This window comes from Chiloscyllium plagiosum, unplaced genomic scaffold (genome assembly GCF_037043375.1).
Source record: "Chiloscyllium plagiosum isolate Xiang-an unplaced genomic scaffold, Cpla_swu_hap1 HiC_scaffold_37, whole genome shotgun sequence".
In the NCBI taxonomy this organism is placed as follows: Eukaryota; Metazoa; Chordata; class Chondrichthyes; order Orectolobiformes; family Hemiscylliidae; genus Chiloscyllium; species Chiloscyllium plagiosum.
In genome coordinates this window covers 6,240,197-6,252,225 of record NW_028270175.1, presented here as the reverse complement: position 1 = coordinate 6,252,225, position 12,029 = coordinate 6,240,197, and the positions used below count along the sequence as shown (strand labels likewise).

General features: G+C 39.6%; 1 protein-coding gene across 27 annotated transcripts in view; it reads left to right on the top strand.

Annotated features, from left to right (window-relative positions):
• The window catches only part of kif1b (kinesin family member 1B), a 216,768-nt gene that overhangs the window by 176,049 nt on the left and 28,690 nt on the right, over positions 1-12,029 (top strand). For 16 of the 27 annotated variants that reach the window (XR_015753427.1, XM_043676220.2, XM_043676210.2 and 13 more), the window contains 5 exons: positions 358-466; positions 1,701-1,767; positions 3,804-3,888; positions 5,982-6,087; positions 6,961-6,987. Coding sequence is in view for 26 of the 27 variants with exons in the window: in XM_043676220.2 (XP_043532155.2) it covers positions 358-466; positions 1,701-1,767; positions 3,804-3,888; positions 5,982-6,087; positions 6,961-6,987 (394 nt within the window). In the remaining variant the exon portion in view is untranslated. The remainder of the gene's footprint in view (positions 1-357; positions 467-1,700; positions 1,768-3,803; positions 3,889-5,981; positions 6,088-6,960; positions 6,988-12,029) is intronic. The other 11 variants (XM_043676211.2, XM_087980270.1, XM_043676226.2 and 8 more) reach the window with 1 other exon arrangement.

Here is a 12,029-nt window from a genome sequence, read left to right as displayed (position 1 = left end):
TCTGTTATTGTGACCTTCAAAAGATTAACATGCATCATATTTTCAATCAATCAATTCATACTTTTATTTTCTAGAATTGACTTGACAACAATTTGATATTGACCAGCTGATGTTTCACAATTTCATGTTTCAGACATCAGATTTCACAGCAAATATCTTTATTCACAAAATGTAAAGTGGGAGGAGATGGTGTTAGGAGCCTGGGTTTGAAATGAATTGATTGTTTTATTTTTCTCCTTCTTCCCTGGATTTTCACTTTGAAAATGATAAAGTAAAAGGAAACTGGCTGAACGTTATACCTCACTGGTACTGTGTTAATTTTTGTGTATTGATGTTCCTTTCTTTTTTGTTTTTCAGTTCCAGCCACGAAGGTGAATGCCATGAGCAAACCTACCCTGGGGCAATGTGTCAGCAAGTATGATTTGCTTGTCTGGTTTGAGATCAGTGAACTGGAACCAACAGGAGAGTAAGTTGATAAATGACTGGGTCCATTTTTACTGATCAGTACATGGTCAGGAATGTCACAATTTGCAGGGACACATTTGCATAATGTTGGAGAATGTCATCTTGTGATTAAGTTTCATTAGTCCTGGTAAATTCTTGTGGATCTCTGTGTATAAATCAAAACTGATATGTTTTGAGTGGTTGCGTCACTCCAAAAATGTTACTATCTTGTATGAGTTATGTACAGAACAGGGTTGGGGGGGGATAGAGATGACAGAGCAGATAACAGTAGTGGGAATTCTGATCAGGTGAGTCACCCAAGGATAGAACAAAGTGCATTCTAAAGTATGAAAAGTTTTAAAATAAAAAAAGTCATGGTCCAAAGAGACTTGGGAGTCTGCACGCATTGTATCATCAATGGATGCAGAAACTAATCAAAAGGCTAATGGGATGCTAAAGGACTAGAAAACAGGCTGTGGGTAGATGGTGTGCTATATTTGCACCAGACCTCGAGTTACTGGATTCAGTTACAGACAGTATTCCTCAGCAAGGATGTACTGGCCTTGGTGGGACTGCAGGATAGGTTCACCTACAATGATACCCAGACTCCAAGAATTGCATCCAAAAGGATATGTACACAAAGTTGTGTTGTTTTCCCTGGAATTTAGAAGGTTAAAGGGTAATGGGATTTAATTCTCCTATACTAGGAGGGATGGATGAACTTGATAGAGAGGAGCTATTCCCACTGGGTGGAGAGCCTAGAACTCGGAGACATTGTTTAAAAATTAAATTCACAAGTTTCAGGAGTGAAATTACTTTTACACACAAGAATGGTAAATGTTTGGAATCCACTTCTGCAAATGATAATTAATACTCAGCTATTAATTTTAAATCTGAAATTGGAAGATTTGTCACTCATGGGTAATCAGGGATGTGGGACAAAAATGAGTATGATGGAGTTAGTTCACAGATCAGCTGTGGTCTCTTTGACAGAACTCACTCGAACTTCAATATCCTCTGCCTGTCCTAATGTTCCTGTGATAAGAACTAATATGTCGTTCGGATTTGTTTGTAATCCTCCTTGCAAATGCTTTCTGCCCGAGAAAGCTTTTGGAGAAGCAAAGATCAACTTATAAAATTTTTTACTGGATTACATTCTGAACATGATTTATTAGAGTCAAGGAAGAAAGGTTTAGTTGAATCTTGTCCCCGTTTGTTGTGATTCCTGTAGTGATGATGTCCTGTCTGTTCTGCAGGTATATTCCAGCAGTTGTGGACCATAGTGGAGGCCTACCATGTCAGGGCACCTACCTGCTTCATCAGGTGAATGTTTCACATCAATTCATCTGTTTTAATATGTCCTTGGTAAATAATTTATGACAGATGAAGTGGTCTAGCTTTGAAAATTATTATGCACACAAGTGCTTAACTTTCAAGCCTCGATAACATTGAAACGCAAACATTTTTAATGGACGTGTTTTCAGAAATACCATTGTTACTTTTTATGTACATCCTTCAGTGATATGCAGGTGGTCCCTGACTTATGAACGTCTGACTTAAAAATACCTATACTTATAACCAAGATCCTATTTTACTACTAATTTTGAGGTTCTTACATGCAAACATTCACTTGTATTTGTGAATGAATATTTTATACTGTACATACAGGGTTTCCCCAGATTTTTGTTTGTCCAGCTTAAGAGCACTCATGCTTATGAATGCGATCCTATACAGAGGTATCATTTTAAAGACTGGACTTGCGAACACTTTCTGGACTTACAAACAGCTGTTTTATGCTGTCCTGGACTGTGTTCCAACTTGTGTACGAATCAAATTGGGAACAGACTCAAGAGCCATTCATAACCCAAGGACGACCTGTAGCTGTCCAATTGTTACCAACTTCAATAATTTTATTACTTTGTATTTTAGTTTTCTTTTAATGACATATGTAACTGCATGAATTTATTATTATGCATTTCATTTGTATCATCTTCACATCTTCATAATTCAGCATCTTCTGCCATAATGATTATTCATTAACTCTTACCAGTCCTTCTATTTATCCAACTCTAATTCCATCGATAAATGCAAAATACTGCAGATGCTGGAAATCCAAAACAAAAACAAAGTGCTAGAGAAAGTCACCAGGTCTAGCAGCATCTCTGTAGAGAGTGAAACAGCATTAACATATTGAGTCCAAAATGATTCCTCTTTGGAGCCCCATGGCAGGGATGTATTAGGAATTCTGTCTGTTTATCTAAAGCTAGGGGGTCACTGTTTAAAAGGTCACCTATTCAATACAGATATGAGAAGAAAACATTCCTCATTGAGGATTGAGTCTTTGGAACTCTCAAAATATGGTGGAAAGAGAGCCTTTGAATATTTTGAATGTAGAGATGGCGAGATTCCTCATGAGCAAGGGAATGAAAAATTATTGCAGTGTGGGTGGGAATGTTGAGTAATAGTGTCAGCCATGATCTCATTGGAGGGTGGAACATTCACCTGAGGGGTAGAGTGGCCTACTCCTGCTCCTAATTCATGTATAGTATGTTCTGTTGTGTAGAATACCTGATGTAGATATAGAGTCTGGCTTTCTCTATCAATTTCTATTTCCAACTACAAACTGCATCCAAAGCCTAAATCCATTGAACATCAGATGGTGACAATCTGACTAAAGTTGTAATAACAAAATACATTTCATCGTTATGTTATAGAGGGCATTTTATAATACTAGCTCCAAATTCTGAGACACAACAATGTTTTTGTTTTGATATTTAATTTAGTTTTCTTTAAGTTCAGCTGGCTGATGAATCTGCTTTGCCAGTGCTTAAAGTATTCATTCATTCAGTTCTCTCCTAGTCAATCTGCCACCTTGCACTATAATCGGCTGTGCTAACAATATAAGTAGACATGTAAGTTGTGAAGGGAATAACTTGTATTTGCATAGCACCTTTCAGGATGTCAGAACATCATTAACTGCAAAGCACATTAGTGTAAAACATTTGCTGTTGTAATGTAGGTAAACAGAGCAACCAATTTGCATGCAGAAAGGGTCTGTTGACGGTGATGAAATAATTGACCAGGTACTTTAATTGGTACAATAGGTTGAACAATAAATGTTGACCAGGATTCCTCTGTTCCTCCTCAAAAAGTGCAGTAGGATCTTTTCATCTTCAGCTGAGAGAGTATCCAGACTGACCCTTGGGCAGTTCCAGATTCTCTGCTCAACTCAATGTTAGCTTTGATTTTTTTGCAGAAGTCCTGGAGTATGACGCGCACCTGGAACACAAAAATGAGAAGGTAGCCACTGAACCATGTCTGATACAATATAATCTAGAACTTCGTTTTCTTTCAAATAGGGAATTCAGCGCAGGATTACAGTAACAATTGTGCATGAAAAGGGCAGTGAACTTCATTGGAAGGATGTTCGAGAGTTGGTTGTTGGTGAGTGCCTCTCTGAAATCCTTTATCCTTTACAGCAAACTGAAAATAAAGTTTGATTTATTAAGATTTTTAATTTTGCTGCTTAGCTGATTAAGTTAAACTTTCACAAGTGTTCCTCGAATTCTTTCTGAAAGGATTTCCATAATTGATTATGTTTGAACTAACAAGATACAGTTAGTAGCATACAGAAACAGAAGTTGCTGGAGCAACTCAGCAGATCTGGCAGCATCTGTGGAGAGAAGTAGAATTAATGTTTAGAGTCTAGTGATCCTCCTGCAGAACAGAAAGCATCTGGGAAAAAGTGGTGTTCATTCTGATCAGGGTTCAGGGAGGGGAAGCAAAAGAAAAGAGTGAGTCAAATAGATGGAGATGGTGCCCAGCGAAAGAGAAATAAAGAAATGACAATGGGATTGTTAATAATAAGCCAAGACAGAGAGACATTGAGTGGATGCTAACATGATGTGTGAATAGTCAAAAATGGATTGGCTGTGCTGGGAACACCCCATATAGAACTGAACCTGAGGTATGTTGGGGGGTGGGGGGGGGATACGTAATGAACATGGCTGCAAGTGCTCACACTTTGAAATTGTTAAACTCTGTATTTAGTTCTGAGGGCTAGAAGATGATATGGTTTCCCTCTAGCTTGTGTTGAGCTTTGCTGGAACACTGCAGCAAGGCTGGGACAGAAATATTGGCGTAGCAACACAGTGGTACATCTGTAGTGATTGTAACAAGGTCAGCCAGGTGGACCTCATAGAATGAGCTCCCTGATTGAGGCTGTTAATCAGCTCCAATCAGGGAGCCCAGGCTGACAGATATCAGTGTCAAGGACTCCCCACATATAAATAGCAAAAAAAAGAGAACAGGAGTGTCAGATATCCTGTTCATTCTGAGGGAGTTGGATCAGTGTCAAGGACTTCCCACGTGTAAATAAAGGATGACTTAGTGATGGGATACTGGTCTCTGGAGTTATTTCAGTGTCGAAGTGGCAGGCACCTGGAAGTGCAGCGTCGTTTTATCAGACAGAGCTGAGATCTGTGCAAGGTGGTCACCCCGTGTATGACTCCTTTTGTCAACATAGAGGAGACCACATTGTGAGCAGTGAATACAGAGGTTTAGAATTACCAGAATTCGTTACATTATAAGTTGTACATCTAAATTGACTGAAGGAAATTGCCACAGTGGCTCAATGGTTAGCACTGCTGCCCCTCAGTGCCAGGGACCCGGGTTTGATTCCATCCTTGGGCGACTGTCTTGTGTGGAGTTTGCGCACTCTTCCCATGTCTGTGTGGGTTGCCTCCCACAATCCAATAATAAATTGGCCAGGCTAAATTGCCCACAGTGTTCAGGGATGTGAAGGTTAGGTGCATTAGTCAAGGGTGAATATAGAGTAATAGGTCTGGGTGGGTTACTCTTCAGAGGGTCGGTGTGGACTTGATAGGCTGAAGGCCCTGTTACCACACTAGGGATTCTATATTCTATATCAAAAAGCATGTTTCTTTGAATGTTGGAAGAGTATGTACCCAACCAGCCTATGCTGAATCACCTCTAAGTGGGATACTGCAGTTGAACAGCACCTGTTGAACAATGTAGATTGTGCTGAGAATTGCTCTAATGACTAACTTAAAATTATCAGGATCACAATATTGGTCATGTATGTTTGCTAGAAGATATATAAACACAGACCTGTTCCCTCGAGGAAAAGGAACAAGTTGAGGCACTGCATCTCTCTTGCTCAAATGAAAGAGGAGGGTACCATAATTCGCTGGTGCATTCCCTAAGGCAATGCTTGAACCATTCAGTGTTGGCTTCCTAACCAGTCAGCAGTAGGTATTGTTGTTCTGTTTGTAATTTATGTTCTTGTGTCTGTCTGTCCTGATCAAAGCGTTCAGCAACATTTCTCTTTTTCTTTCAGCAATGCTCAACTTCTGCATTATCTAGCATTCCCACTTTAATCTGAACAGGCATTGAGAATTTGCAAGCTGATTTGTGATGAACTCATAAATTTCCTATTAACTTCATTCACAAAAATAAATGACAAAAAACTGTTCAAGACACTTTCATGTGCCACTATTTTTCCTCTCATTTCCCAGGTCGCATCAGGAATAAGCCCGAGGTGGATGAAACTGTCGTAGATGCTGTTTTGTCTTTGAATATTATTTCTGCAAAGCATATCAAATCTTCACATGAGGCCCATAGGTATGTCTTTTACAAAAGGGAGAACACATTGTGAGGTTCAATTCTTTTTGCCCATACTTTCCTGAAAGAGCATTCGGTATGTGGTAGTGTTTGTCTGTTGGCGTACTGCTGGTTACCTCCAGGTGGATTGTTAGTGTGGTTTTGAGGTTATACCAGCTTCCACTCTTCAACAGAGCAACAAATTGCTGCAGATGCTGGAATCTGAACTGAACACAAAAAAATGCTGGAGATGACAGCTGGTCAGGCAGCATCCATGGAAAGAGAGCAAGCTTATGTTTCGATGAAGAGTCATTTAGATTTCTTAGCTTGCTTTCTCTTTGAATACTGCCTGACCTGCTGTGATCTCCAGCATTGTCCATGTTTAAGTGATTTGTTTACCAAAAATCCAGCACCCGAGACCAACTAATTGAAGCTGTAGCAGTGAAGGTGATCAAGTGATGTCTGCAACAAGCTTTAGCTTGTAACATGTTGAAGTCAATCAAAACAGGAAGGATTTGAGACATGGATATTATGGAAATAAGTGAATGGCTTATAGACCAGGCTTGCCTGAATGAAGAGCACCTCATCCGTCAGTCTGAGAGACTTAATGTCCTCAATTAGGTTCTAATGTATAAAGGGCCTTGATGCTGAGCAGGATTGAAAGTTAAATTAAGACTCGCTTCACAGGGTTTGGCCGTGAAGAAATAATGCTATAGTCAGGAAATCTCTTAACCTTTTATGTTCTGTTGTTGTAGATCACTGACATTTTTGCAATTTATTTTGTTGCTTACACAAGTCATGTCTGGCTACTTTTTCTTTATAATAGGCTGCATTGTGTTCTCCATTTCACTCTTGTCTTCATTGCTACTAATGGATGCCTCTTGTATTTTGCAGGCTGTTTCTTGATTTGGATTTACCTAGGTACTTTGTGTTTTTCACTGCTGATTGTTTATTCTGTGCATGTTAGATTAGCAACCCATATTTTTTTCCTTCTTTATAGTTGTGTAATTATTTATTTGATTTGCTTTTTATGTATTCATTCTTCAGTGCTGTTCTCAAGCTTCCTCTTTATATCACAGGCTTGGGAAATAATCAAAGGAAAACAGTTTAATTACTTCTGAGAGGACCCCATCATAGACACCAGAGGCTCAGAACTCTTTCCCTATTGCTCTGAAGATCCTAGAACTTGGGTGTTTAGTATCACAAGATTGAAGATCTTGTGAAGATTGCTAGCAGTCCTCCATTCACTGTGTATTAATGTCGTTTGCATTTGGTAAGCAGAGTAGTCATGATTTGGAGATGCTGGTGTTGGACTGGGGTGTACAAAGTTTAAAAATCTCACAACACCAGGTTATAGTCCAACAGGAAGCACTAGCTTTCGGAGCACCGCACCTTCACAAACCACTTGATGAAGGAACAGCGCTCCGAAAGCTAGTGCTTCCAATTAAACCTGTTGGACTATAACCTGGTGTTGTGTGATTTCTAACTCAGTAAGTAGAGTAGATACTCGAGAATGGAATCTGACTGGCTGACGATTTCCCCCAGTTTGCCTTAAGTTCACACTCTGAGGGATTGGCCTTCCTCTGCATAAGGAATTGAAAAGGAGAATTTAAACTGTGCCAGCACAAAAGTGATAGTAAAACTCATCTGATCAGATAGTGTTTGTAGAGAGAATGGATTTCAATATCCAAATTATTAAGTATTCATTACTGACCTGAGACCTTGACTTTCTCTCTTGCTGTTAGATACTGCCCAATCTGCTGCGTTTATCCAGCATCTGCAGTATTTTATAACTGTAACTGTTTAGCAGAGAGTTGGGGCCAACAGTGTTACCCCTCTGATTGTCTAAGCTATTGGAGTTCAGTGTAGTTCAATGATCATTGTCTTCTATTACTGTAGACAAATGCAAACCACATTAATACACAGTGAATGGAGGACTGCTAGCAATCTTCACAAGTGGTGTGCTAATAACCTAGCTAGATGGGTGTATGCTACCAACAGGAACGTGGTTGTGAGCTTGAAATTATGCTGATATTTAAGGAGATAGCTTGCTTGGGAATAGCCACGATGATGTGGAACATAAGCTTTGAAGTTGCAAGAAATTTAGTGCAATAAGCTTCAGTAGAGTCAGTCATGGGAGGCTTGCAAGAACCAGTATCTCTAGGGTAAAGAGCAGAGTAAATGTTTGGGATTCTCAACATCAGATAAGCAGAGTAGATGCCCGAGAATGGAATCTGATTGGCTGATGATTTCTGCAATAACCACTCTGCCTTAAGTTCACACGTGGAGGAATTGGCCTTCCTCTGCATAAGGAATTAAGAAGGAGAATTTAAGTTAAGGTTTGTGAAAAGGGAATATTGTATGATTTGCACTTGCCCTAAAATATCACAAGTAGTGAAATATTGCAAACTTTTCCAGGCTGTGGCTGCTTAGAGTTGGAGAGCACAAAATTAGCTGGAATTTGGATTTGATCAGGAAAATGAGAGATTACTTATTGTTATAACCACACTTACAATCATAAAAATGTTTAAAAGAAAATAGCCTGTGATATAAATAATTATTTACACTGGCAGTGCCTGTAAAGCACCAGTTACATTATGCATTAGTCTCCAGGATTCCTATACAACTTACACATTACTCGTTTGGCACACCTCTTGTACAGTATCCCCATACCTTTCCCCTCGCCTTTAATAGTGGCAGTAATGTCGGTCTGTTGTAACAATCTAATGTTCCAGTAATATTTATAAAGTCCAGGTACTAATGCTCAATCCAACCAGTATGTTGTTAATCAGGTGACTTGTGTAAATGGTATTTATGACAGTAGTGTGTAGCCAAGAAATAACTAATATGATTTTGTCTTGCCTCTTGTCTCTGAGCCACTCCATCATCTCTAACTCAGTGATTTTTGACGCCCCATTCCCCATTGCCTCAGATTTAAAACTCTCATCCATTTGTTTAAACTCCTTAATCCACATGCTACTTTTTACTTCTATGACCCGTTTCAGCCCTTCATTCTCCCATTTCTTATTAAAGAGGTGAAGTTGATTGTGAATTCATTCTACTTCATAATGATTAATGTAAATGTGCAAGAAATATCTTCATTAAGTACTTGGCCATTTGCTGTAACACTGGCTGACATGGCTGTGTGTCTAATTTTGATTGCTTCTTCTGTGAAGCCTTTCAGACTGCATTCTGGTAAGGATGTTATATAAGTCCACGTTGGTAAGGGCTGCCCAATATCTGTGAAACTGTAACTCAGCAAAAGGCAGTGAGTTGAAGATGATGATAATTCTGTTTTTATTTCTATAACTTGTTGCAATGAGATAACGTTGATGGCTTATTACAGGATTTTTCTGCACGGCTACAGAACATTGAATTTTGTGTTGTCTATATAGGTTGGAGGTTCCTCACATAATTCCAGCTGCACTTTTACCTTCAAAGGCAGGAAGGGAACCTTGTCCTTCTGCATTTCTTATGTCTTGGTTTCAGAGCAATTTCTGGACATTTTCAGGATGGTTAGCTCCAGTTAGCCAGAAATATTGTTAGGTGGGTGGATCATCAGGAAGGCAAACTCTGAAAAAGTGCCTGGGAAAGCAGCTTTAAGCAAAGTCACAGCCTCTTGATGCAGGGGCTGACCTTGTAGTGGGTGTGTTCAGATCTGAATGCAATAAAAATAAATTAAACACTTGGATTCAATGTAAAATGTCCCATGAAAGGGATAAGTACCACCCGTTGAATAGCAGCCTTATGTTGATAAAGCAGGTATTCACAGAGTGGGAAAAATTCTCCTTTTCTAAATTAACCCGGTCTCCCTTTCTTTTTAACAAAAGTGAAATAGTCCAACTGTCTGCACTTGACGTCAGGATGGCACTGAGCAAAATATTTACCAACAAGCATTTATTTTGAAAGACCTCGATTTATTTGCTTCAGGGAGCAATTGATCATTGAAAATCCATTAGTTGCCTGAGTTAAATTCTGGAGAGCATAAAATTTATTTTGTAAGACTGTTGAGTCACAAATGTCATTTCTACTCTTCTTGATTAAAAATGATCCACAGCAGAGGCTTCACATGTTACAGATGAAATAATAGTTTGCAAATTTTAAAACAAAGATTCGTTTTGCAAAAGGCCCCTCATTGTAACTTAAACAACAGACAAATGCAGACTGCTGTGAATATTAAAAGAAAAACTTGATGCAAATTAAAATAGTTACCTGAAAACTATTATACATTAAATTAGCTTATTTCATTAAAAAGGAAAATTGCCATCCCTGTGTGCACCTCTTTGACTCCATATTAGGAACATAGGAACAGGAATAGACTATTCAGCCCCTCGAGCGTGTTCCACCATTCAGTGAGGTCATGGCTGATCTGTGGTCTAACTCCAGGTACCTGCCTTTGGCCCTTATCCCTTAATACTTTAGCTATGATCTATCTCAGATTTAAAATTCACTATTTGAAAAATGATTTAATTTGTGCACATGTTTTCATAGATACATAACATCATCTGTGTCAGAAATGATGTCATCTAACATGTGTTATATACCTTTCACAGCACTGCCTCTTGGGAGGTTTTCCAGTGCTTTGTGTAATTACAAATAGGAATAACAAGACAGAGCAGCAAGGATATATTTTAATCAGTGCATCGTTGCAATCTGAAATGCTCTGCCTAAAAGGGGAATGGAAGCAGATTCAAGAGTACAAGGGAGTTGGGTTAGTGGTTGAAAAATATTTGTAGAGCTGTGTGGGAGAAAGCAGAGATGTCAGACTCTGACCACACTTTCAGGTATGATGGCCCAGAATGGTCTCCTCCTCCTCCTGTGTGATGCTGTGCGAATAATTGTTTTACACAATGTAGTTTAATACATAGGAAATGGTATGTTCTTTGAGAGGAATTATGGGAGGAAGAGTGAGTGACCTTTGACAATATTTCCACTTTTTCCCACATTATACCTATATCCCTCAGTTCCCTAAGAGCACAAAAAATCTGCACAGAGACTGTGCAGCCAATCTCCTCCAGGCCAGAGAGTTCCAAAGATCCACAACTTGCCCTGAGTGAGGCAATCTCTCCTGATCTGTCCTAGCTAATGAGCACAAGATCATGGGTAGGAAGTTTTCATTGCAAAGAGCATAAGTAGTTAATTCCAATATATGGGATTAACTGCATACTGCAAATGCTGATGGTCCACTCAGTGTTAAATGTCCCCAGCTGTGGCCCAGAAGTCCTACTATTGCATGGCAGTTTTTGGAACCTTTGTTGCAAAGGGTTATGGTGGCTGAGCAGGTGCAGGATTCACTGGCCTCTGTTTTCTTAAGCATCTTAAATAAAGCACCTCAGCTCAGATAGTTGAATGCCTTGGTGAGGTCAGTAAAGGCATTTTATGGAGGGTCTCCTTTGACCACAACATGTCAGTCCTACAGCTGCAAGTGAAAAGATCAGGTCAAATATGGATCTCCCAGTTCTGAAACCAGATTGGGAACCTGGTTGGACTAGTTGAACTGAGAAGGTAATAGGGAACCAGATACTAGAATCCAAGTCGGGAAAATAACTTTAGGGATGGCACTGCTGCAAAAAGACAGGAACATTCCAAACCTATGTTCAGATGTAATGAGAGGTTGGTTTGCTCAGTTGGCTGGATGGTTGGTTTACAATGCAGAGTGACACCAACAGCGTGGGTCCAGTTCCACCACTGGCTGAGGCTACCATGAAGGTCTATCCTTCTCAACCTCTCCCCTCACCTGAGGTGTGGGGACCCTCATGTTAACCCACGCCTGTTGTCTTTCACTAATGAGAGAGCAGCTATATGGTCCTCTGGGACTATGGTGATTTTACATTTTCTTTTTTGAAGTTAGATAGCAACTAAGAATTACTTCAGTTCTTCTTTGCCCCTGCAAATAATTGATCCCGGTTTTAGAACATAAGAACGAGGAGCAGGGGTAGGCCCTTCGAGCCTGCCCCACCATT